Source organism: Ostrea edulis, chromosome 8, assembly GCF_947568905.1.
Source record: "Ostrea edulis chromosome 8, xbOstEdul1.1, whole genome shotgun sequence".
Lineage (NCBI taxonomy): Eukaryota > Metazoa > Mollusca > Bivalvia > Ostreida > Ostreidae > Ostrea > Ostrea edulis.
The window spans coordinates 4,744,741-4,768,925 of record NC_079171.1 but is presented as its reverse complement, the minus strand read 5'-3'; the positions used below and the strand labels follow the sequence as shown (position 1 = coordinate 4,768,925).

Here is a 24,185-nt window from a genome sequence, read left to right as displayed (position 1 = left end):
TCCCTGATGAAATGTAACATGCACATAACTGTGTATAAAATCATCCCTGATGAAATGTAACATGCACATAACTGTGTATAAAATCATCCCTGATGAAATGTAACATGCACATAACTGTGTATAAAATCATCCCTGATGAAATGTAACATGCACAGAACTGTGTATAAAATCATCCCTGATGAAATGTAACATGCACAGAACTGTGTATAAAATCATCCCTGATGAAATGTAACATGCACAGAACTGTGTATAAAATCATCCCTGATGAAATGTAACATGCACAGAACTGTGTATAAAATCATCCCTGATGAAATGTAACATGCACAGAACTGGGGGGAAACTATCAATAAATGCATATTACATTCTCTTCCTCCTCGTCTATCTCCTCATCTATCTCCTCATCTATCTCCTCGATAAGGGGACCCCGTTCTTCTGCTGGGTTGTCTTCTATCATCTAATGCCAAAAACAATATGATATTAATCATATGAAAGAAAATCCTCGCTACGGTTTATGCAAATACCAAACAAAAATATGCATACCAGTTGGTCTTTGTTCCTCATGACGGTCTTTATGGCTCTTGAGCATAATGTAACAATCAAAACATACCAATAATCTTTCCCATTCAGTTGGAACTCGGAACATGTATGTGCCGTAGCCAGGGTCACTACGGCACAGCTTTCCCTTGTACTCAAGGAGAAAGTCCCCTTTTCTGAATTCCCTTACAGCAAACACCTCTTCCTGGAGACTTACAAATATTATTATCGTAAATTCTTTCAGACTCGTCCACAATGTCTACCAAATCGTATATACCGTCTGTTATACAAAACGTGAGTGTTTATTTCATTGTATTGATCATAATTCCTTGTTTTTGTGTTTTTAAATTAAGATTTTATATATTTGTGTGGCTTAGCGGGAGGAAATTTGAGTCATTACAGACAATTTATTCATGATTTTGTTTGTAGGTATGATAAACAAGTGTATATTGTCATTAAAACATAATCATGTGTTTGGTAGTAAATAAAGTGCTACTGGTGTTAATTTGTGTACGTTTCTCAATCATTGTGATAAACACCATCTTTTCAAAGATGTGGGTGGCCCTTAAAAGGGTCGTGGGGTTTTGCTCTGTAGCTGTGCCTTTCTACACGCCGATGAATCTGCAGAGGGGGCACCGGCTGTATCTTCCTCCCTCCAGCTGGACCACACTCGCAGAACACTGCCCGTTGTTTACAGTGGCTGCACTCTTAACTGCGAGTGTTTGGAGTCTTGCAGACAGATGGGGCAGGTGAACCAGATCGATGGTAATCGATCTGCCCACCCCGGGACGACGGTCTCGTGTTCTGTCGGTGGTCCTGCTGATGCCGGTGTAGTGGAAGGATACGAACGGCACCGCGACGTTGTGCCCGGGGTCTCACAGGGGTTGACGGGGGTGTGGGTGTTTGGGGTACCACTTCTTCCAGACTCGCTCTCGGGCTAGTGGGCGGCTGCGGGGACATCGGTGAGGGCGAGTACCCCTCTAGTATCGATGGCGAGGGCTGTTCCGAGGGTCCGGGCTGCGATGGACTGTCTGTTGACTGGGGGTGGTGGACATGCGCGCTGTCCTACAGCGGATGCACCCCGTCCAGGGCGCTCGTAACGGCGCCGCACTTGATTGACGAGCTCCATAGCCCCCGCCCTATCAAGAGGACTAAACTGCCCCAATTCCCGGGTGCTCATGATTACCCAGTCCCCACCAATTGTTCCGCTCGGTAACGAGCTGCAACCGGTATCTGATCCCCGGTAAGGTGGCAAAGACCATACTGGTTGTCGACATTGTTGTTCTTCAATTCTTCGAATCTTCTCAAAATAAATCTTGTAGTTCCTGGATCACCAGTGAAGCGAACTGGCGAGAGCGTCGGTATATAACGAGAGAGCGCAGACCTCGAAAACATCCCTCGCTTCGGAGACGAAGCCAAGATGGCTGCCGTCAATATGGCTAATTTGTGCTTTCGTGAAGAGAGTTTTTTCGCATTTTCTTTTTCTACACATTCGATTTCTCTGAATTGAGGGTTTTATTTGATAGATTCTGAGACGCTGAATTCGTTAAGCTTAGTTTTATTTTGCTACGGGGCATAGTCTTCAATGAAAGAGAGATCAAAGAGCACGAGTCGAGGTGAAATCCACTAACACAGACACTTAAAGGGACTGATTCACGATTTTTCTTCAAATTTTCTTTTTCACTTTAAATGATCAAAATCTACAGTCTAATATGTTTAGAAGGATTCACAAAAAAATTAAGGTTATTCCTCATGACATAAGCTCATTATAGAGAGTTTATTATTTGTTTTGAAAACAAAGATTGGGGTGTGTTATTGTTTACGGGGTTTTCAAAATAAATGGATATTGAATATACCACATCTCAAGTATACTTAAGGTAAAATGTGTCATTTAAAAGTTAAAATTTGTGATTGTACAAAATGAACATACTTTGAATTACAAAATTAACGTTTCACTGATCTGTTTGTTTACATAAAAAGACTCGAGTCTTTGTTTACCTAACAGAGAATCAAAGCTAAAATATTGCTCTTATCCTTGCATTCAGACGGTCCAAATTTTGGTTGTCAATATTAAATGAAGTATATTTTTAATTTTTAACATCAAAATCGAAAAACATTTCTTTCGTGAACCAGTCCCTTTAAAGTATTTATTTCTCGGACATGCACAACTATAAAAATGTCCAATAACCTGTAATACAGTAAAATAACCTGTAATACAGTAGAAAACGTCTTATTCTAACTGATTGTCAATCCACTTTTAGGATTTTTCTCCTGAGTAATAAAATAAACCCTTCCTCTGAGAGAGTCGACAAACACAATCCATGTATTTTAAACATTTTTATTCACGCCACATACAACAATGTTTTATTCATGTCACTTATAAAGAAATAAAAAGTTTTTCTAAGATAGGTTTTAAAATGTTCTCCACACTCTGAATTCTTCTTTGGAATCGATATTGATCGGCGGCTACAGTCATCCAGATACTTTTTCGATCTTCTTCGGGTAACAGATACACTTCATTGTTGTCCAGATTAAAGGTTACGCATTTTCTCGTATTTTGATGTACATGTCGTGAAGATACTGCGCTCGGAGGGTCTCGATCTGGGGTGTTTGGTCTGGCATCGTTCTCTTTAATTCCTCGGCTATTAAATGAATCAAAACCAAGGCCGAGGTGCCGATAGGGTTCTCGATTAGATGGTTGCATATCCATGAATATTCGTCTAAAGTGATTGGAAATATTTCCGAACGAAGATAGGATTTCACAAATTGAAATCCTGGTAAGTTTTCAACCTCCTCAATACACTTGCCGACGAATATTTTTTTCTGTGTTGTCCCTCTCAGCCATGATTTCATAAATGAAATGATTTAAGTTCTTTACACTTTATGTACACTTCTCGAAGCCAGTCGCTTGTGATACTTTCAATCTCGGTGGTTTTTTCTGGAATGCGTTTCTTGAATTCCTCCCCCACGATTTGAATTAACATCAATCCTGCATCGTTATAGAGGTCCTTGTACCCATGGTTCCGTAGATCTATATATTCGTCTAGGGTAATTGGAAACACTCCCGATATCAGATAATTTTTAACAGCTTGAAACACCCCATCGTCTTGCATTTTCTCGATGCATTTTAATGCATGCTTATGCGCTTTTTCTGAGATGTTTTCACTTTCACCCATGATTTGTTAATGAAGAAAACTAGTTAAAACGCATCATCTCCATGAACCCCTCTTGTAAACTTTCTTGTAGAATGATCGCAATGTCGCGGGTTTGATTGGGGATGATTTTCTTGAGCTCCTCGGCATACAGATAAATCATGATTAGTCGCCCTGGATTTGTGTCTTTGGCTAACGATCTCAATCTCTCATACAGAGTTGTCGATCCTTACAGTGCTCACAATCTCTGTAAACGTCTCAGGTTTTACAAGATTTCTGTAATATGTCAATATAGCCTAGATTTTGCATCGAAGATTTTATATTAATACTTTTGTAATATATTTTTATTTCTGACATAAATATGGTTTTATTTTAGGCGACAAACATTTTTAAAACGCTATATTTATAGGAACTATATGTTTGCGAAACATTTTCCTAGTCTGTGTTATTTGGTTTATTTATTCATCCGACAAAATGTCAACATTAGATTCAATCGTGAAAGATTACGACAAGAACATCGTGTTGAGAGACTGTCAGAGACAAGCTTTCGAGTATTTACGCGACAAGAAAGGCGATCTGTTGGTAAGTTTGCCTGTCGGTTACGGCAAAAGCCTAATATATCACCTACTTCCACAAGTTCTTGGTGAAGGCAAGGAGACTCCCGTTTGTTTGACAATTTCACCATTGAATATTATTCAAAAGGATCAAATTCATATATTGAAAATTCATGGAATCAGTGCCTGTAGACTTGATATTGCGTCCAAGGTGGAAGACACTACAGATGAAGATTTAGTAGCAGAGTGTGACGTCGATGTGGAAAGAGTGAAGAAAGGGGACTTTTCAATTGTTATGTGTCATCCAGAGGCCCTCTTTAATACAAAAACGGGACACGAACTACTGTCGGATGAGCAATTTTCCTCAAGAGTGGTAGCCGTTGTTGTTGATGAATGCCATATTATAGAGAAATGGTAAGTAGAAGATGTTTGGACCAAATTAGAATAAAACCACCCAACCAACTAGTTCATTTCTCAAACACATCCTTTATCATTAATTCAGAAGCTTGCCTTTGTTCAAAGTGACGGTGTGCGGTTTTTCATCTGATTGTATGCACTAAAATGACATCACACCCTGTGATGACTTTCACAACACATTCTGTATCATTGTGTGTACTATAATTATTCCCTTATCAGGTCCAGCATAATCTCTTTATTTGGTTATGTAGCTTATTATTTTTATTTAAACAATATTTTATTCAGAAATCAGTGAATGGGATCAGGCAGCAAACAGTCTATTTTAGCCCTCTCCCTAAATAATTCTTAATAAAGCTATTGTGCTGGATCTGCTCATGTATCCTCATTGTCGTTATAAAATATAAATCAATAATTTTATTTTCTTCTTGGCAATTGTTATATATAGGTACAATGGTATTGACATGTACACTTCATTATTCAGTATCATGTACATCTGTACCTTAGATAAAGAAAATGTTCTAATCCTGGCAACAAAGAGTTGGATGGCATCCAATGACACCCCTGCTTTAGGCAGATAATACTACATTTAGTGTACATCTTGCATGTGCATTGTATGTAGAGGGACCAGGGAGCATGAACACACTGAACTTTAATACTTTTGTTTCAGAAGCACATACAATAAGTTTAACGCTTTAGTCATGTAAATTGTAAGATAAAAAGAAACGGGAGTAGTATAAGCCCTCCCGATAGGGAGTTCAACTGAGTGCACTTTTTATGCAAATGAGGTCAAGCAAGGGCGGCTTTTGATTGGTCAAGCGGTGTCGGGGGTCGATGAGTGGTTCAATATCTAGGACGGGGTCAACTTGCGGACCCCAGCAGGGGTTGTAGGTCGGGTTAATAGGCTGGGCTATTGCCGCTGGTGTAATTTTAGCTCTATTATGCGCTACTTTCGCTTTGAGTTCCTGGAAAAGGGTGAGTTCCTGGAGCTATTTTCTGAAAATCGGTATGAAATCCTGTGTATTTCTATGTATTCCTGTGTATTAAATCTAAAGAATAACACAAGGTTTTAAGTTGACATGTTTATTAAAGAACAATGGTACAAGCATAGAACAATGCAAAACAGTTCAATAAGCATAAAAACAGTTCAATAAGCATAACAGTTCAAGCACAGTCCATTACTTTCTGCTGAGTTTCTTCTTCTTCTTTTTTGGCGGTTCTTCAGTAGGTGCGGGCGGATTCCACATCTCTAACGGTTTGTATTCTCTCTTCACAGGGGGTTTTGAGCCAGGTACGGGCCCAATCATCGCATCTATCTCCAGTTGTTCTTCTGGACACTCACTAATCCAGTGTCCTATTTTTCCGCATTTGTAGCAAGGATCCTTTTGTTTGGTTTTCTTGCTGGTCTGTTGAGAATCTGCTGACCTCGATTTCTTACTGGTCTGCGGATAATCTGTTTTCTGTGGGCAATCCGGCGACCAATGTCCTGTTTCTCCACACGTGTAGCACGGGTTAGCAGCGTAATCTGGAGTGTATTCCTTCCTAGGTTTTTTAGAAGTCAGCTCTTCCAGCTTCTTCAGTAGGACTGTGGTATGATTTCCAATCTCATTACTCAGCACATTAATGCGGTTAACGATCCCGTCTAGTGTCGTGGTAATGATCGCAAAGTCTTCTTTGTTCATGGTCGGAGGGTCATTCTGAGCGTTGTAGAGGCCCAGTTCCAGTCCCGTAGCGTCCTGTGAATCGGGAAAATAGAAGCCTAATCCCGGGTCTGTCGGATTCTGGCTAGGGAGGTAATCCGAGGTCTGGGCCATCTTCTCTTGTCGAGCAATGTAGTCTGAAGGCGTGAGATTGAAGCTCGTGGTCTGGTTCGAGGTCTGGGGCATCTTCTCTTGTCGAGCAATGTAGTCTGGAGACTTGAGCAAGAAGTTCGAGGTCTTCCCCAGTTCAGTCTTCTGATCGTCACTCTTAGCTTTCTTCAGTTCAATGTAGTCTTTCTGTGGTCCCATCTGCTTCTGTACCAGCTGATCTATTTTCTTCTGAGCTTTGTCCACAAATTCTACTTGTTTCTGAGCCATGTCTTCTGGAAGGTGATTGAAGATCGAATGAGGACTGACACTGGGGCTCCGCTTTTATAGCCAGCAAAATGTCTAGACTATTCTGTCTCGTGGGGAGCACGTGGTTGCACCATCTTTTTCTGGAAAAACCGGTTTCATTTAGAACATCGCGCGACCAGCGCGTGCTAGTGCACTAATTGAACTTGAAAAGCCGGTTTCTCGCGACCAGCGCGTGCTAGTGCACATTGGTACACATTGACTTTAGTGGAATGGAACTTATATTGGTGTTTAAAGTAGGCCTAAAAAGGGCTGTGCATGAAGTTTTTATTTTTAAAAATGGCCGGCTTCATACGCAGGTTCTTCTATATACACGTGTAAGTCATGATCTTCGGATATAATGTGCTGTACTAATTGTCGAGCTCTTCTCCCGGGGAAACGTATCTCTTCGACGGTTTCCCACATCCAGTCTGCATCCCAAAACAATACCCATACACTTCTCCGGTGACGTGGTTTCTCCAGTCGAATAAATCCCGATACTTTTTGAGTGCCGTTCAATAACGTGTAAAACTGGTAAATCATGTACTGTATGAGGGGGAATTTTTCAGGTACATGTCACTTAAACGCAGCCAAATATCCTCCACTGTTTCATGTGACCGCAATACATAGTCAAAACACCAATTTTTAGATCGGCCCCAGCGTAATCGATGGCGACATCTCTGTACTAAATTGTCCCAGATCTCCATCTCGTCTACATAATCTTCTACTATGGTTAAATTCTCCACTTGTTGTATTCCCTGGCGGCGGCGTCTCGCTCTTAAAACTCTCCGTGTATCCATGACTGAAGGTCAGACAAGAATGACTGTAGAAACCAGCTGACGTACAGGTGCTTGATCACGCGGTGCAGGTGCTTGATCACGTGATGCATAACCTTTACCTATAAATACAGGTGTTTTCTGAACGTTCGTTATTCACTATGGGCGGCAGTGCTACTACGAGAATGAATGGATATAGCTATGTACTACAATGTATGAACGTGGCCTTACATGACCCTCTCATTCAAAATGCTCGTCAATTTGTACAACAGATGTCACCGGAGGTCAGAAATGTACATAGTTTTCAACGGATTGCTGATTCATTAGCGGAGAATACCAATACGGGACGTTTACTCATGATTTATTTGTATGCTGAGGAATTGAAACAGAACCTTCCAGACCAGATGAGTGACATTGATCGGATCTTACGCGATTGTTTACAAAAAGGATTCGTGGAACTGATTCGTATGAAAGGAATGGCTGCCCTGTTATAAAACAAGAACGTTTTGGAATTTTTTTTCATTTGATCATCATGGCTGAATGGGACAACAATGTTCTTACCGCTGTATTACAGTATTTCAAGGACTACAAAGAATCGGTGAACAACGCTCGTAGCGCTGCATTACAGTGTATCAAGGACTGGAAAGAAAAACAGCCGTTGAGATATAAATTCGCCATGAAGTTGTTGATCTTTTGGGAATTTCCTATGACCTTATATGAATATTCCGGCGTTTGCAAGCATATAGCCGACAACCTGAACAGAGAGTCTGGATTGATCATGATTTATACCATGGAGCAAGAATTTAGACGAAGGGAACCTGAGAAGACTGGGGCGATTGTAGCGATTACCGATCACTGGCTGGAAAAGGTGTATAAAAAAACCTCACCGTTTTTCTTTTCCTTTATTCCTGGAGGATGGCCAGCAGTGACCACATCGTAGAAAAAGCGGATACTTGTATTCATTTTAGTCATTTACAAACCATGGCTGAAAGTGACAACATCGCAGAAAAAGCGCATAACCATGCATTAGAATGGGTCGAGAAAATGCAAGACGATACGGTGTTTCAATTCGCTAAAAATTTTCTGATAGGGGGAGTGTTTCCATTGACTCTGGACCAATATACAGATCTACGGAACCGGGTGTACATCAATCTCTATAACGATGCGGGATTGATGTTAATTTATGTTGTGGGGGAGGAATTCAAGAAACGCATGCCTGAAAAAACCGCCGAGATTGAAAGTATCACCAAGGACTGGCTTCGAGAAGTATACATAAAGTGTGAAGAACTTAATTCATTTCATTTATGAAATCATGACTGCTAGGGATAACATCGAAAAAACATTTGTCCTACAGTGTATTGAGGAAATAGAAAACTTGCCAGATTTTCAAAAATTGAAATCCTATCTTCGTGCGGTATTATTTCCAATAACTTTAGACGAATATTGGTGGATATGCAGACATTTGATCGAGAACCGTATCAACACCGAGGCATTAGTGTTGATTCATTTAGTAGCCGAGGAATTAAAGAGAACAAAGCCGCACATCAGTGGCGTGATCGACACCCTTCGAGGGCGGTATCTTCATCACATGTACAACAAAATACAAGAAAATGTGTAACTTTTAATCTGGATCATAATGAAGTGTATCTGTTACCCGAAGAAGACCGGACAAGTATCTGGATGACTGTAGCCGCTGATCGATATCGATTTCAACGCAGGATTCGAGAAATGGAAAAAATGTTGGACCCTATTTTAAAAATACATGTGAATTGGTGTTGTGTGTGGGAGTTATGTATTTGAAATATGTGACATGAATAAAATTGTTTACACGAAAGCTGTGTTTGGTTGACTCTCTCAGAGAAGGGTTTATTTGTTGAGGAATCCAGAAAATCCTAAAGGTAGAGTGAAAATCGAATCAAATAAGGTGTTTTCTATCGAATAGACCTTATGAGATGTTTTTAGGGATGTACATGGTCGAGAAATAAATTTTTAAAGAGGTGGTGAAGAAACATTGAACCTCGACTCGACCTCTTTAACCTCTGTTTCTTTGAAAACTATGCGACGTAGCAAAATAAAAATAAGTTTAACGAATTCCGCGCCCCAGAATCTATCAGATTAAATCTACCATGCACAGATATCGAATGTCTAGAAAAAGACAATGAGAAAAAACTCTCTACTCGAAAGCACAAATCCGCCATTTTGACGGCCACCATCTTGGCTTCGTCTCCGAAGCGAGGGATGTTTTCGAGGAGGTCCGCGCTTTCCTGATATATACCGGCGCGCTCGCCAGTTCGCTTCACTGGTGATCCAGCACAGCTTTTCATTATTTTAAAGAAGATAGAAGAAAGAAGAATGGCTGAAGGAAGAAGAGAGCCTATTTACAACTTTCAGACCCTGCCTGGCTTTCGGTACCGGCTCTTAGTGGTGGCTGAGGAACGGGTAGGGGAGAATTGGGTCGTGCGTTCTGAGAACGACCTGAGCACCTTCTCCCCTTTCGACCAGAGTGGGGCCCGTGAGATCATCTGCCGGGTGCGGGCAGAGTATGAAGGGAGGGGACGCCGCCGCACCGCTCGGATGTCCACGGCTACGAGACCGCGCCGACGGGCCCCACAGCCACCCTCACCACCACCACCTTACTCCCCGGCGACGCCTACAACACCACCACCAGCGATCCCATCGGCACCAGTGGAATACAGCCCGGTGCCGATGAGCGACTCACCAGCGTCACCGGTGGAGTACTCACCGAGGTCACCGTCCCCCGCACCACCTCCCAGCCCAGCCCAGAGTCCGTCGCTGTTGGTGTCAGACACGTCATCACCATCACCACCGAGACCAGCAGCCCCTGCAAGACCCCCACCACCTACCATCCGGTTTGCAGGGAGGACTCCGCCACCGAGACCAACCCACGCACCGGTGGCAAGTCATCCCCCGAGGAACCACCCTATGACTGTCCCTGGCTGGGCAGATAGGGCGGTTCCTATCTGGTTTAAGTGCCCTGTCTGCTGGCAAGACAGGGTACACTCCGGTATCACGTGTAGGGGATGTGGGCAGCGCCCAGCTTGCTGCTCGTGCGTGGAACAGTTAGAGGAGCGGCGACACACCCGGGGACGGTGCCCGTTATGCCGGTTTACCGGAACCAGGCATTGAAAGTCGGTCTTAGGACCAAACGGCCCTTTTCAGGGCCACCAACTTTTTTGAAAAGACACTTTTTATTGCAAAAATCAAGAAACACACAAGTTTTTTTTTTTGTTTTTTTTTTAAAAGTTTTATTAACACAAGTCACATAGTAGGCAGAATAAAGTTTTTTTTTTTTTTTTTTTTTTTTTTTTTTTTTTACAAGTAATAGCTAGAATAAAGCTATAATAAAGTTACATTTTCTTGACAATGTAAACATGTTTATGATACTGATAAGCAAAGTCACAAATCCATTGTCTATAATGAGTCCAATTGCCTCCGGCTAATCCACATCCAATACGATAAGGAAACGCTAAAGTCTGGTAAGACAAAGTGTCTAATTTCTGTAAACATTGTTGAAACCAAAGTTCACGTTGTTCGGGGGTATCGGCATACAGGGGTAACCGTTGAGTGCCTCTCCCGTAATCCCATTGCGCTAACAAACAGATCACATCAGGATGAGTAGAATGAGGCATAATACACACAGTACCCGGTATTCCTCGATCCGCTTCTATAGCTAAATTTCTCCGTCCTAAAGGTTGTCGGGTCGCATACAGATTAGCCCAAGGAAATCGGTCGGCAATACGTTGACTTAATCCATGAGGTTTCACTGTTAAACAGTTACATTGTTGTACAATAGCATCCACCCAAGGTAGAGATAATACATCTCCTCGTAGATCCGTCACCGACATGCTGGTTGACAGGTCTCACAGGTACACGTTGACCAGGGTTCTTGACTGTAAGGACAATGTTGAAACAGGTGGGGATAAAACTTTCTCCGAGTCCAGCGCTCTCTAAACTCCTGACAGATCTCACAGGTACAGTCCTTATGCGCTATTTCTTCTTCAGGGGTGATGGTACAATGCTGCGGACACTTACACTTTAGCCAGGGTTCTCTAGTGTGACTACAACATTTATAGACAAAGGGATAATAATTCAGCTCTGCCAAACTCTCTATCCACTTGTGTTTGGCCAGGATGTTTTCTTTTTTATAATGAAAACAGCCACAAGTTCTCCAATGTCCTCGGCAATACCCACACACTAGTACATCTTTCTCATCATTCGCGTACCGTTCAAACGACATGATTGAGAAAAATGGTAACAAGTGACCTATTTATATAGTGTTTTTTTGATGAGTCATCAACATGACGTCCGCCATCTTTGACTGAGGTAGGGGATGTTTTCAAGGACGTCCGCGCTCTCACCTTTTTAAACGAGCGCAACGTCAAAAATCTGGCATTCCGATTTTTTAAGGAACCAGAGAAGTAGATATGAGCCGCAGAGTAGGACCAGACCCTACAGTGAATGATTATTGTTTCAAATGGGAGGAGGATTGGGAGCGAGAGATTGCCCCGCCGGCCTCACGGGAGGCTCTTCCCCCACCGCCCATGAGCCAGGATCTGCCCCCGCCAGAGGAAAACTGGGACGCAGAGTTGGAAGTGGTGCAGCGGCCTCCGGGGAGAGTGTTTTTTAAACACGGGTGGTTGCCTGTTTTTGTGTTTGATCACCAGCAACCCCCGGAGGAGCAGAAAAAGAAGAGAAGAAAGAGGAAGAAGAACACACAGTGAGGGGGGACGGAGAAGAGAGAAGAAGAAGAAGAGAAAAGACCAAGAACAGAGAGAGAGAGAGAGAAAAAACAGCCCTTTTCAGGGCTACCCATTCTTTTTGAAAAGACATGGTTGATTACAATGACAAGAAAAAAAAAAAAAAACCACAAGATTTTTTCCAACGTTTTATTAAACTCCAACTGTGAACAATAACAATACAATAACATAGTTTACAATACATTCAGTCTTTGACATTGACAAGTTTGTCCTTGATGGGTTCTCGGTTTTCGGAAGGTCTCTTTAAACCAATCAGCCACAAAACGATCGCGTTGTAAGGCCGTGCCTTTCCAGGGAAGTAACCATTCTTGTACGGTGCTTCTATGTCGATGGCGTTGATGTAAAAAATACACACAGTATTGTCCACAGACATCCGTATTCAAATCTTGATAACAATGGGTGTTATGAATCCAAGTCTCTCCGTGGCGTTGAATAAAGTGTTGGATGTCTTTATGGCTGGGAGGTAATCCGTAAGAATCAAAATATTCGACGGTAGGGCTACTCAAATACAAACAGACCCAATGCGCTCCAGGGCGATCGTGAGGGTCTGTATTCACCACGATGGCTTTGTGATGAGGTAACAGCTCAGGTATGACATCTCGAGGATACACACCTGCAAACGCCGGTCCTAAATCTCGTTGTAAAACATCTCTCAATTGCTGAGTATCCATCTCTCTCTCTTAGTAATCGATACTGACTTCTCGTTGTTTGTTGATTTCTAGCAGATTGTCGAACACGGCATACACCACACAGTTTAAGGTCCTGGCCACGTTGGCGGCAAATTGCACTTCCACTCAAGTTCCCAGTCTGTATGAGATGAAATTTATCCGTCTGGGCTTCTTGATCTTTCGTGAAATCCACACACCAGAGGGTGTAACCGTTTTTATACTCTTCCAGGGTAATGTCCGGAGCCCAGTCCTGGCCTAATTTTCCCAAGCCTTTGTACAGACTCAAATACGATCTCAGGTATTGATCGTCGGTGAAATTAGGTTCCAAAGGTCGGGTTTCCATCATTTCTCCATTGATACTGATTTCTAATTTCTTGACTTTCTCATTTTGGAAATGAAAGGGGTTTCTGGTATTATCCCCATTAAAAGCCGCATTGTCCACAAAGCCCAACACGATCAGTTTAGGCATCTGTCCTTGAAACAGATGATCGGTGATTTTAGATTGGGTGCCACTAGGAATGGTGAAGGTTTTCACTTCCACTCGTCTCAATGGATATTTCGCCGTTTGAGTACTCAGTTGCTGATTGATGAGATTAATGATACTCGGCACAGGTTTGACTTTCCTCACCCACAAGATCATACTTTGAATGACCACTTTCCCACTACTCCTGGCAGCGGTCATCATGTAGAACTGGGGTCGAGCGCGATTGAATCTGAGACGGACATCCACGCCATTAGGGAGACATTTCTCTTGCTCAAACAAATCCAGATGTAATCGATCCATCAACACGATCTCCTTACTGTCCATAATAGAGAGACAGTTTTCATGTTTGGCTTCATTCTTGAACTGAATCGGCAATGGTAAAACTATGGACCTTTCTGACATTTTTGTCATAAACTCGTGAGGAATATGCTCTGGTATTGCCTTTTTGAATGTTTGAAATACAGGAAGTGTGCACAAGATTCTTCCTAACAGTACACTATAGGCATATATAAGTCTTTGTCTTTGCAAATCATTGTTGTGCAAGAACATGTTTTCTGCTGATACCTTGCATAGATCAGTTTTTGGAGGGTCATTGTTCATATCAATGGTTGCCACTCTACTGAACAGAACATTTGATGTAAAAAGGTGGAGATCTTTGTTTCTTCTGTCGATACCCAAGTTCGATGTTTTTACATAAATGTCAAGGTTGTCACCTGTAAAATTAAAAAGAAGTGTGCTGGCATATCATTGACATTGAAAGAAAATATCAACAAAACATATGCCAAAATCCCTTTCATACTTGGATTATTTCTTGAAATAAGAAATGGGACAAAATTGAAGACAAACATGATGACTTCAACTTTCCTGTCATTTCCATTCCATTCTTAATTGGCACTACACTAGCATTGGCTACATACCGTGTGTAGATAATGATCAGATAATTCAATACTTGAGGGCATCTGAACATAGTAACAAAATGTAACTTTATGCGACTCCATTAACATATCGCATATATTTCGTGCTTAATTTGGACAAGAAACTACATTGTACATCTATATATATAATAGATACATCTGAATATTAGCCCAACAATGTTAGAACTGTAATTATATATACATGTATACTCAATATTAGGGTCATATAAAGCTAAATTTATAGCACCATTCTATCTCAGGACTACTTCCTACCTGTAATTTTGACCAAAGGCTGTGTTTTAAGGTTTTCAGTTAGAAGCTTCAAGGTTTTTTCTTGTGCACTATCCTGCAACCGCATTCTCCAAACTGTTGATAAAACCAGGCCTAAATGATTCATTCTTGTCTGTGCCTGAAAAATTTAATACAAATGAAATTTTTTTAACATGGTTAATTCACCCCCATTCCCACCCACAATTATTCAGATAATTTTTTTTTTCTTTTATATATATATATATATATATATATATATATATATGCAAAACTATTTCAAATAAAAATCTCTTAAATAAAATATACATGTTTCTGGTTTACCAAGCCTACCTACCTTTTCGATACTAACACTAAATATGTTATTGACGGTACAGATTTAAATAAAATACAAAATCTTCACAAAAATTTTCACACCTTTTTTTTTCCCTTTTGCATTCGAATTTCTTTGTTTGACATTTTAACTACGATTGGTCTTCAAAATGTGTGGAAAGTATTTCTAATGCATAAAGACTTGTATTGAAAGCATATCAAAAACTAAGATTTCAAATGAAATGTTTTGATATGAAAGAAAGCAAAAGTGAGCAAGCTCACATACCCCACACTCCAACATTGCTTAACAATGCCTCACACAATGAATGGCAATGCTATGCACTACTGCAAGAACAGGACAGACGGGCTCGAAATTCTAAGTTCAAAGGGGGCATATAACTCCAAGAAAAATTATTAAATCAAAATTTCGTGGGAATATGCACATCTATATAGTGTGTCCTTATAACTACAAAGTTTCATGAACTTCTGTTGAGTGGTCTCAAAGGAGTTGTGCTAACAATAAAGAGACTGACGGACAGGTCAAAAACATTATACCCGCCGCAACTTTGTTAAGTGGGTTATAAAAATAAAATATTTTAACTACCAACCTTACCTAATATTTTTGGGAGTGAAATAGGAAACACACATATCTTATTTTGGTCTTAGAATTAAATTTGGTTTACATCAAACCGACATGTATTGTACATGTCAATCACCACGATAACTGACCACAAATCAATTCCAGTTTAAAATGTTGCATGTTAAGGTAACTCCTTACTCGAACAGTCTTAAAATTTATCAGTCCAGAGGATTTATCTGGTTGATATTTCCTCGGACCAATAAAGTTCACATTACATTTCATTATTTGGATTGATAGAAGTCTTGAAATGTCTGATACCACAGAAGTAGATTTAAAGAATTCTGCTCCCATTATTAATATTTACATTTACTGTTGACATTAATCAAAATATAAATATTATCAAAAAGAAATTATCGGACTTACCCTCCACTGGGAATGTTCACAAAGCAGTAACTTATGAAATACTTGAATGCTGATGCTGAAATTTCAAATTAAAAACACAACAAATGTAACATCCAAATAACATAAACAAAAGGGAATTGTTCATGCTGAACCAAATTAAACATTTGCAGCATGATACAATCCCAACAAGAAAATATAAAACAGAACATTCAAAGGAGCAAATGTTGACATTGAGTCCCTGTTCAAAATTCAATGAATTGCTTCAAGCAGTAGTGTTCAATCCAAATCAATTGGTTTAAAATTTAGAAATAAACATGATTTAAGCTTTCCTGCATTCTTTACCTCTTTCACCTTTACAATGTGATATATATATATATATCAGTAAGCAGTGAAATTTCTTTTGAAAACTGAAATCACACTGTATATATACTCATGGACAAAAGAAACGTTACACCAAAATGTATAACTGTAATTTTATTTCATGAAAATATAATATAATTTGGGAATAAAAAAATAAAATTTGAATGTTCAAACACAACAAATATCTAAGGTTTCCCGAATCTGAACATACACAAATTACGGAGTCAAAGCCGGAAAGTGTTAACTTCGGATATTCAATTCACAATGTCAATAACGAGTGAAAGAACCAATGTTATCGATAACAGCTTGACAACGACGACGCATAGAAGCAATGAGACGATTGATGGAGACCTGAGGGATTCTTTGCCATTCTTCCTGCAAAGCAGTTCTAAGCTGTTCAAGCGTTTCCGGTTGATTGCGGCGTTGTCTTACTCGACGGTCTAATTGGTCCCAGAGGTGCTCGATTGGCGATAAATCGGGCGAAAGTGCTGGCCATGGCAAGATGTCGATGTGATTGTTGGCAAGAAAGTCTCTGTTGGCTCTTGCAACGTGGGGGCGCGCATTATCCTGTTGGAAAATTCCGCCATTTGCAGCGATAAAGGGACGGACATGTTGTGCAAGGATTTCATTACGGTATCGTTGTGCATTTAATGTCCCAATGATCGGTACAAGATCTGTTCGTCGATTACCACTTATTCCGCCCCACATCATTACACTTCCGCCTCCAAAGCGGTCATGGCGTAGCACACATCCATCAGAGAAGCGTTCACCGCGTCTACGGTACACGCGTGTTCTGCCATCCACTCGGCGCAGCATGAAACGTGATTCATCACTAAACAGAACGTGATTCCAGTCTGCAAGCCTCCATCTCAAGTGACGTCGAGCCCATTGAAGTCGTTCTCGGCAGTGTCTTTGGGTCAGCATAGGTCCTTTGTATGGGCGTCGTGCACGTAGACCTGCAGCCGACAAACGTCGTTGAACTGTTCGGCGACTGATTCGCCGCAATCCAGGAATTCCAACAGCAGTGTTTGCTGGATTTTCCGTTCTGTTCCGTAGATGACGTAATCGTATCATGCGGTCCTGCCTGGGCGTTGTTACCCTAGGTCTTCCAGATCGGGGGCGGTCTGCTGTTGAATTTGTTGTGTTGAAACGGTGCAATAATCGAGAAATCGTGATCCTTGCAACCCCAAATCGCCGTGCAACGTCGGCTTGCGACGCTCCAAGTTCCAACATGCCAATTGCTCTTTCGCGACTGGAACTGTCGAGCCGGGGCATTGCAATACGCGAAGATGTTGGAAAATTTTGATGTTTTTCTTACTGCCTGAATCACCTTGAGTAGTATTTGATAAAAATGAAAATGATTTTCTTTGCACGTGCAATGCGATATCCACGAAACCATGTTTACGGGTATCAACGATAAATTCACGCATGACTAGGTTTTAACATTTGTTGTGTTTGCCAGTGTAATCAGTAAAGCATGAAGTGTTGTTAAACAAGTTTTTATTTATTTATACGAAAAAATATTGTTTTACTATAATTTTTTCATGTGTAACGTTTCTTTTGTCCATGAGTATATGTGTTCATATCAAAAGAGCAGTTTCATGGTTACATGTAAATTTATTCTCATATCTTAAGGAGGTATGCTACACCAGAGATATTTGATATGGATGAAAAGTGGAGGATATGTGCAAATATATTTTGAATTTGAAAACATTCATATTTACTTTATTTAGTAAAAAAAATGTAGTTTTATTAAAAGTAATCTGCAGTTCAGCAGTTGACGTGCTAACCTACTGAGCTATTAAGCTAGGTGATAATTTTCTAAATGAATAGACAAATACTGCCAATATCCATATTCTCATCCATGTTTTAAGAGAAAGTCAACCATTATGATGAAGTAGAGTACTTCCTTAAGCTTGATTTGTGTAATGAACATCATGCCCCTTTTATAACAAGAAAATAATAACAAACAAATTCAAAGGTGAATGCTTACTCTTTCATCCAATCCTCCTTTAGTGACTATGGTGGTTGATAAGCGATGAAAAGCGGATAGATTATGGTATCTATGCTTCATCAGGATGCTATAACAAGATGCAAGCACAGGGATAATTCCTGCTGATATCTTCCCTGATGCTGGTATGGCCACGCAACATAGCACGTCAAAAAGAAATGGAATTCTGTAATTCAAACAATACAAAATTTAATCAATTAAGCAAAACAAGGTTAATATTTGAACCCTCTGTACAATCTACCAATTGACAGTTTGCTAATGTGGTTTATATGTATGAATATATGTTTCACAGTAGATCCATAGCCGAAGTCTATTTGTATGATAATTCTATAAATAAAATAGAGTGATCGAGATCTATGAATAATATATGCGAAACCCAAAAAAATAAATTTCGCTTCTTACACTGAACATATATACATACATGTCTATTTTGTCTATTGTGTAATATGAGAAATTATATGTACCTCTCCTGCATCTCTTTCACAATATCAACCAAGAAGTTTTCTGTATTGTCTGCTAATTCTGAGATACCACGGTGCTTATAAAGAACTGAAGCAAGCATGGTTGCCCTTGAAGTCAATGTTGCTGCCTGACTCTTTATATCTTTCAAAATGTCACCAGTTACACCGTCTACATATTTCATGGAACGCTCCTTAATAGTTTCTAGAATGTCATGGTTGACATCAGGTTTGACAGTTGGTTTTGGTTTAAAATAGGCATGATCTGGAATAGAGGCTGCTGTGCATAAATCTCGATCTAGTGTAGCTGACTCCGTATCATTTTCATCTACATTAATAAGTGTAGGACTGCCGATATTCACATCTTTGACGAGTTTTTCCTCAGGTGATGCCAAAAGTTTCAACTGTTTCCGACTTTTGCGTTTTACAGGTTGGGATTTAGTATTCACATTCACAGACTTCGGCGTAAGTGGTGACAAAGCACACCTCTTTAAAGAATTTGATGCATTTAAAAATGTCTCACATGAATGGCTTAACTTTTCCAGAAAACTGTTTATCTTATTAATTTGATTGTAACAATTTCTACACACTGCTGCATCCTTTTGAGTAAGTTTTTCATATGTTGAGCTTTCAGCCAACAAAGAAATCAATTTATCTTGAAAGTTTTCGTTCATTAACTTCCTTCCACATAATGTATATGATGTAACATTTGTGCTAAAACAAACGAAACAATCAATATCACAGTTCTTATGGGGCGTTACATCCACCATGCATATTCAAGTTGAATCGACTGCCACTTTCATTGAAAATGTTCAATATGATGATTACATTTGTGCTAAAACAAAACACTCAGTTTGTATGGGGTGTTAACATCCATATTCAAGTTGTATCGCCTGCCGATTTGATCGAAAATGTCCCTCGAATTGTAATTACATTCGTGCTAAAAGAAACACTCACAGTTCATAAGGGGTGTTAACATCCATATTCAAGTTGTATCGCCTGCCATTTTGATTGAAAATGTCACTTACAATATGATTACATTCGTGCTAAAACAAAATACTCAATATCATGGTTCTTATGGAGAGTTATCATCCATATTCAAATGTCCCTTATTGTGACGATTACATTCCTGCTAAAATAAAACACTATGCTCAATATGTATCAGTTAGGCCTATCACAGTTCTCATGGGGCGTTATCTTCCATATTCAAGTTGATCGACAATGTTCCTTATTATGATGTTACATTTATGTTACAACAAACAAACAAAACAATCAATATCACGGTCCTTATGGGGCGTTAGATCATCATCCGTATAAATTTAAGCTGAATCGTCTGCCATTTTGATGGAAAATGTCACATGATCGTTTGGAAGATGATCACGTGCTTAGGGACTACTTTCTAGACGTTTACAGAAGGCCGGTTCGATTTGTACCTTCTAGAAGAGGAAATTACAATATTCCAACTTCCGGTTACTGTAGTTAATCGAACAGTGTGTCTTCTGATCAATATGGCGTCGAAACGAAAGTTGGTTAGCGCAGCATTACTTATGATGATAGAAGATGAAGATTTTGACATACCAGACGACGTTTTTTCATTTGTTGTTTGTGCAGCATTCATTAATGGGTATAATGACTTGTTACTACAAATATTTATTACAAATCAAATTTTAAGCTTTTTATTTATTTTTTCTTGCTTAATGTACAAAATCAATTGATCACGGTGATTTGCTATTACTGTTCGTAAATTGTGAAAAACGAATGATAAATAATACGATAAATACTTATTAAAATGCGACCTAGGACACATCATATAACGTGCATGCTGCATTTTATAGCCGATAACTTTACCAAATATAATTAGTAGACCAGTTGTTAAATCATTTCAGAGCTTAAGAGTTACTTCTTTTCTTTCCCTTCCTCTCTAAACACTGAGTTCAAACCATTTTTCAAGCCATCAATATGCATATCATTTGTTTCATCTTTGATTTCAGACAGGAGCGAAGGAAAAGGTTTCGAGTTGAAAGCTTTGTACAAGATGTTGTATCAAGATATTCCTTGGATACTTTCAAGACCTTTTTTCGTGTTTCTAAAACTACATTTGAAACTATTTTGGAAAACATTGGGCACATTCCTGAACTAATGCTCCGGGAACCAGCTGCTGGACGACCTCAAATTTCACGTGACAAAGATTTGTTGATGATGCTTTGGTATATTGGATCCAAAGAAACAATAAGGTCTATTGCAGACCGATTCAACGTTTCCGAGTCAACATTTCATTCTCACAACAGGAAAATGTTGGATGTTTTCAAAAAACATTTTCTACAAAAATTTGTGATTTGGCCGACTGATGTACAGAATGTAAATGATGAATTTGAGCAAAAAAGAAACTTTACTGGTGTGATTGGAGCAATTGACTCTACACATATATGTATAAAGCCCCCCTCATGGACACGCAACTGATTACTTTAATAGGAAAAAAATTCACTCAATTATTCTGCAAGCAGTGTGCAGAGGGGATAAACGTTTTACAGACGTTTTCTGTGGATGGCCTGGTCGAGTACATGATGCTCGAGTTTTTCAAAATTCTCCATTAAGACAAAGGGGCCCAACTCTTTGTGGGCAGTGCCATTTGTTAGGTGATGGGGGATATCCATGCAAACGGTGGTTGATAACCCCATACAGGAATAGAGGAAATCTTACGAGGGATCAAATCAAGTTCAATCAAATCTTATCAGGAAACCAGAGTAATAATTGAAAATTCATTTGGCTTACTGAAAGGAAGATTTCGGAGACTCCAGTTTATAGAAATGAATGACATTGCATATGTTGTCAAGGCCGTCATCACAGCATGCATACTCCATAACATTTGCATCCTGAACCAGGATGAGCTTGATGAACATTTTGACAATGACCCTCAGCAGTTTCCTTTAATTAATCCATTACTAGAAAATGATGCTGAAGGTCAACTTAAAAGAACACTTCTAACAAGACAATTAGCAAATATTTAGAATTTACATTAATTTGCAATGTCGAAAAATTCAGTTTTGAGACAAAGAAAATAAAATTCTGTAAGACTGAATTTTAGTTGTTTTCAAATGAAGCAATGAATATCAAATTCAAGTGAAATGTTTTATTAAAAAACGATAACAATCATCTTCTTGATGCATGGAAATATAAACAAACAAAATCAATAAGTAAAATTGGCAAGAAATAAAATAATGGAAAACAATTTGATCACAGCTTACAAAATTAAGAACACTTTAAACTACTCACATATAAAAATCATAATTGAGATATGGATTTAGTACATGTGTACGGTTTGATATCATCAGACAAGGTTTAAATCAAATTATTTACTGACAAGATGACTCACCGAGTCTACAGTGATTGAAAAAATACACGAGTATTGTAGTAAGTAAACACAACCTGGCTTCTGCACTCACTGAAGAACATTAAAGTCATTCATATATACTTAACTGGGTTTTGCTACAAGTGCATGTTTTAATTAAACTTGTCAATATTTTAAGGATTTCAGTGAGTACTTGCTCAGCAGGAAAATCTCATATACATGTATGAGCAAATGAAAAATAATATCTCAATGAAATCAACAAGTAGAAACAATTTTGTCAATCATACAGAGCATCGCATAAAATATTCTGTCATGTGCAAGAAAACGTTTGGGGACAAAATCTAACATTTCATGTCCAAAACCACAGGTTATAACATGTTCATTGAGAGCATTTGCCCACTTTTCTCTATCTCCAGAGGGAGTCACACTAATAGCCGCAATACAGTTTAGATTGTTCATCAAATCCAAAAAACATTCAGGACTGATTTCTACACCATTTCGAATTTGTAGATACCTCAGAGTGCCCCCAATCTCTTTAGATAATGACACTAGGCCTTCCTCACTTAAGTTTGGTAAACTACTTATAAAGAGTTTCTCCATACATTTGCACTTAGACAAATTTTTAACAATGTTATCACTGCAAATGGTTCTATTTTTTGACCCTTTAATATTCAAGTATTTTAGTTTCCTGAAGCTGCCCAAAACATCACAATTTTACAAAAGGGTTGCATCAATGGTAAGATACATACAGTTTTTAAAAAGTTTCAAAAATTCTTCACTGAATAGCTCTGCCATTCCTTCATTGAAAAAATTAAGGTATGTTATTGAATTCCATACAAGGCCACTCTCAAAAAGCAAAGAAATACATTTGCAAAGTTTAGACACTGAATGGTACAATTCTGGTATTGGAATGAATGTCAATATTTTCCACAGTAAATCAGGTGGCAAGTGGCACAAATTTGTATAACCTGTAAACGAAAAAGCAAATACAAAAGCAAAAATTGTTGCACCCAACTTTAAACAGCAGTTCCATTACAGATGGTTTCCAAGAATGAAACAACCATAATACATCACTTAAATTTAGTTAGTTATTCAGGATTTCAATACATTTATGAACCTACCAAAACTGTGATCAGAAGGAAAAAGACCATAGGGAGAAATAAAAAATCAAAATAGTACATGTATTTCAAAATTTGGGACCAGATTTCAGTGCACTGAAAATAAATATGATTCAAAGGGTCAACAAAATAAACAACTGAATTAATCTTTCATGTTTTTTAGAACTGAAAGGAAGCCACTAAATATTTCCATTTTCTCTTTATGCATTCTTTCAATTTTCTCCATGTTTTCTTCATTTTTTTTATTTTTATTTTCAGCAAAATCTTCTAAAAATTTGAGAGCCTGAGTTGAATTTGTGTTCAAATTTTTTCTTTTCTTTTTGGGCTTAGGAGGTTCACAGATACCCGGTTCACTTGCGCTCGTACCTGGCTCATCAGTACTGGAACTATTTGTGGACAAAGATCCAGCAACATACTGTGGATTTATATCATGCCTATCCATCATTATGTCCTGAAATTCCTCTTCATAAGGGAAATCTTTCCTTTCTTGCCCGGACTTTCCTTGGTCAGTCTGATGGCGTTTATACGCGCTTAATTGAGTTTTCCACCTTCCCTCTACCTGGCCAACAGAAAAATTTGTTGAGAAAGCTTTGTTCAGCTCCTCTGTTATATTCATCCATAATGTTTTTTTCTTGTATGTAGGTGATAAAAATTTTGCTTTTCTGTCTTTGTATCCTGAAATAATGAAAAGTGTTTGTTCTTTTGTGAAAATTCCATTCGATACTGCAGGTGATTGGTTGTTGTTTGATGAATTTTCAGGTGGCTGTGGAACAGGGGGTGGAATGTCTGCAAGATGACAGAAAGTCAAAGGTCAAAAGCACAATTACACCAGACACTTGCAAATATTAATGATTGGTAATATATGGCTAATAATAATTGAATAAACAAATTCAATAGAATTTACAGATTGTCCTTGACCAGTAGCTTGCTAAAATTGTTTGTACAATGTATCAATGGAATT

At 39.1% G+C, this 24,185-nt stretch overlaps 3 protein-coding genes and 2 pseudogenes across 3 annotated transcripts; 3 read left to right on the top strand and 2 right to left on the bottom strand.

The window, feature by feature from the left end:
• The first annotated feature begins 4,160 nt into the window (after positions 1-4,160).
• Positions 4,161-7,278, top strand: LOC125660762 (uncharacterized). The gene has a single exon (XM_056147973.1). It carries the CDS (start codon positions 4,161-4,163, stop codon positions 4,656-4,658), a length of 498 nt encoding a protein of 165 aa, XP_056003948.1. The 3' UTR covers positions 4,659-7,278.
• Positions 7,279-9,875: 2,597 nt separating this feature from the next.
• LOC130049376 (uncharacterized) lies at positions 9,876-10,670 on the top strand. The gene has a single exon (XM_056146832.1). It carries the CDS (start codon positions 9,876-9,878, stop codon positions 10,668-10,670), a length of 795 nt encoding a protein of 264 aa, XP_056002807.1.
• Positions 10,671-20,265: 9,595 nt separating this feature from the next.
• Positions 20,266-21,765, top strand: LOC125662209 (uncharacterized; annotated as a pseudogene).
• Positions 21,766-21,907: 142 nt separating this feature from the next.
• Positions 21,908-23,138, bottom strand: LOC125657538 (uncharacterized; annotated as a pseudogene).
• A 228-nt stretch (positions 23,139-23,366) lies between these two features.
• LOC130049375 (uncharacterized) lies at positions 23,367-24,020 on the bottom strand (the record flags this gene model as incomplete). Its single annotated transcript, XM_056146831.1, has 1 exon — positions 23,367-24,020. A coding segment is annotated over one exon (654 nt), but the record flags the coding sequence as incomplete, so codon positions are not given.
• Positions 24,021-24,185: the final 165 nt, after the last annotated feature.

Excerpts from the sequence above, each read along its gene's own strand:
- LOC125660762 (XM_056147973.1), top strand. The coding sequence starts at position 4,161 with ATGTCAACATTAGATTCAATCGTGAAAGATTACGACAAGAACATCGTG.
- LOC130049376 (XM_056146832.1), top strand. The coding sequence starts at position 9,876 with ATGGCTGAAGGAAGAAGAGAGCCTATTTACAACTTTCAGACCCTGCCT.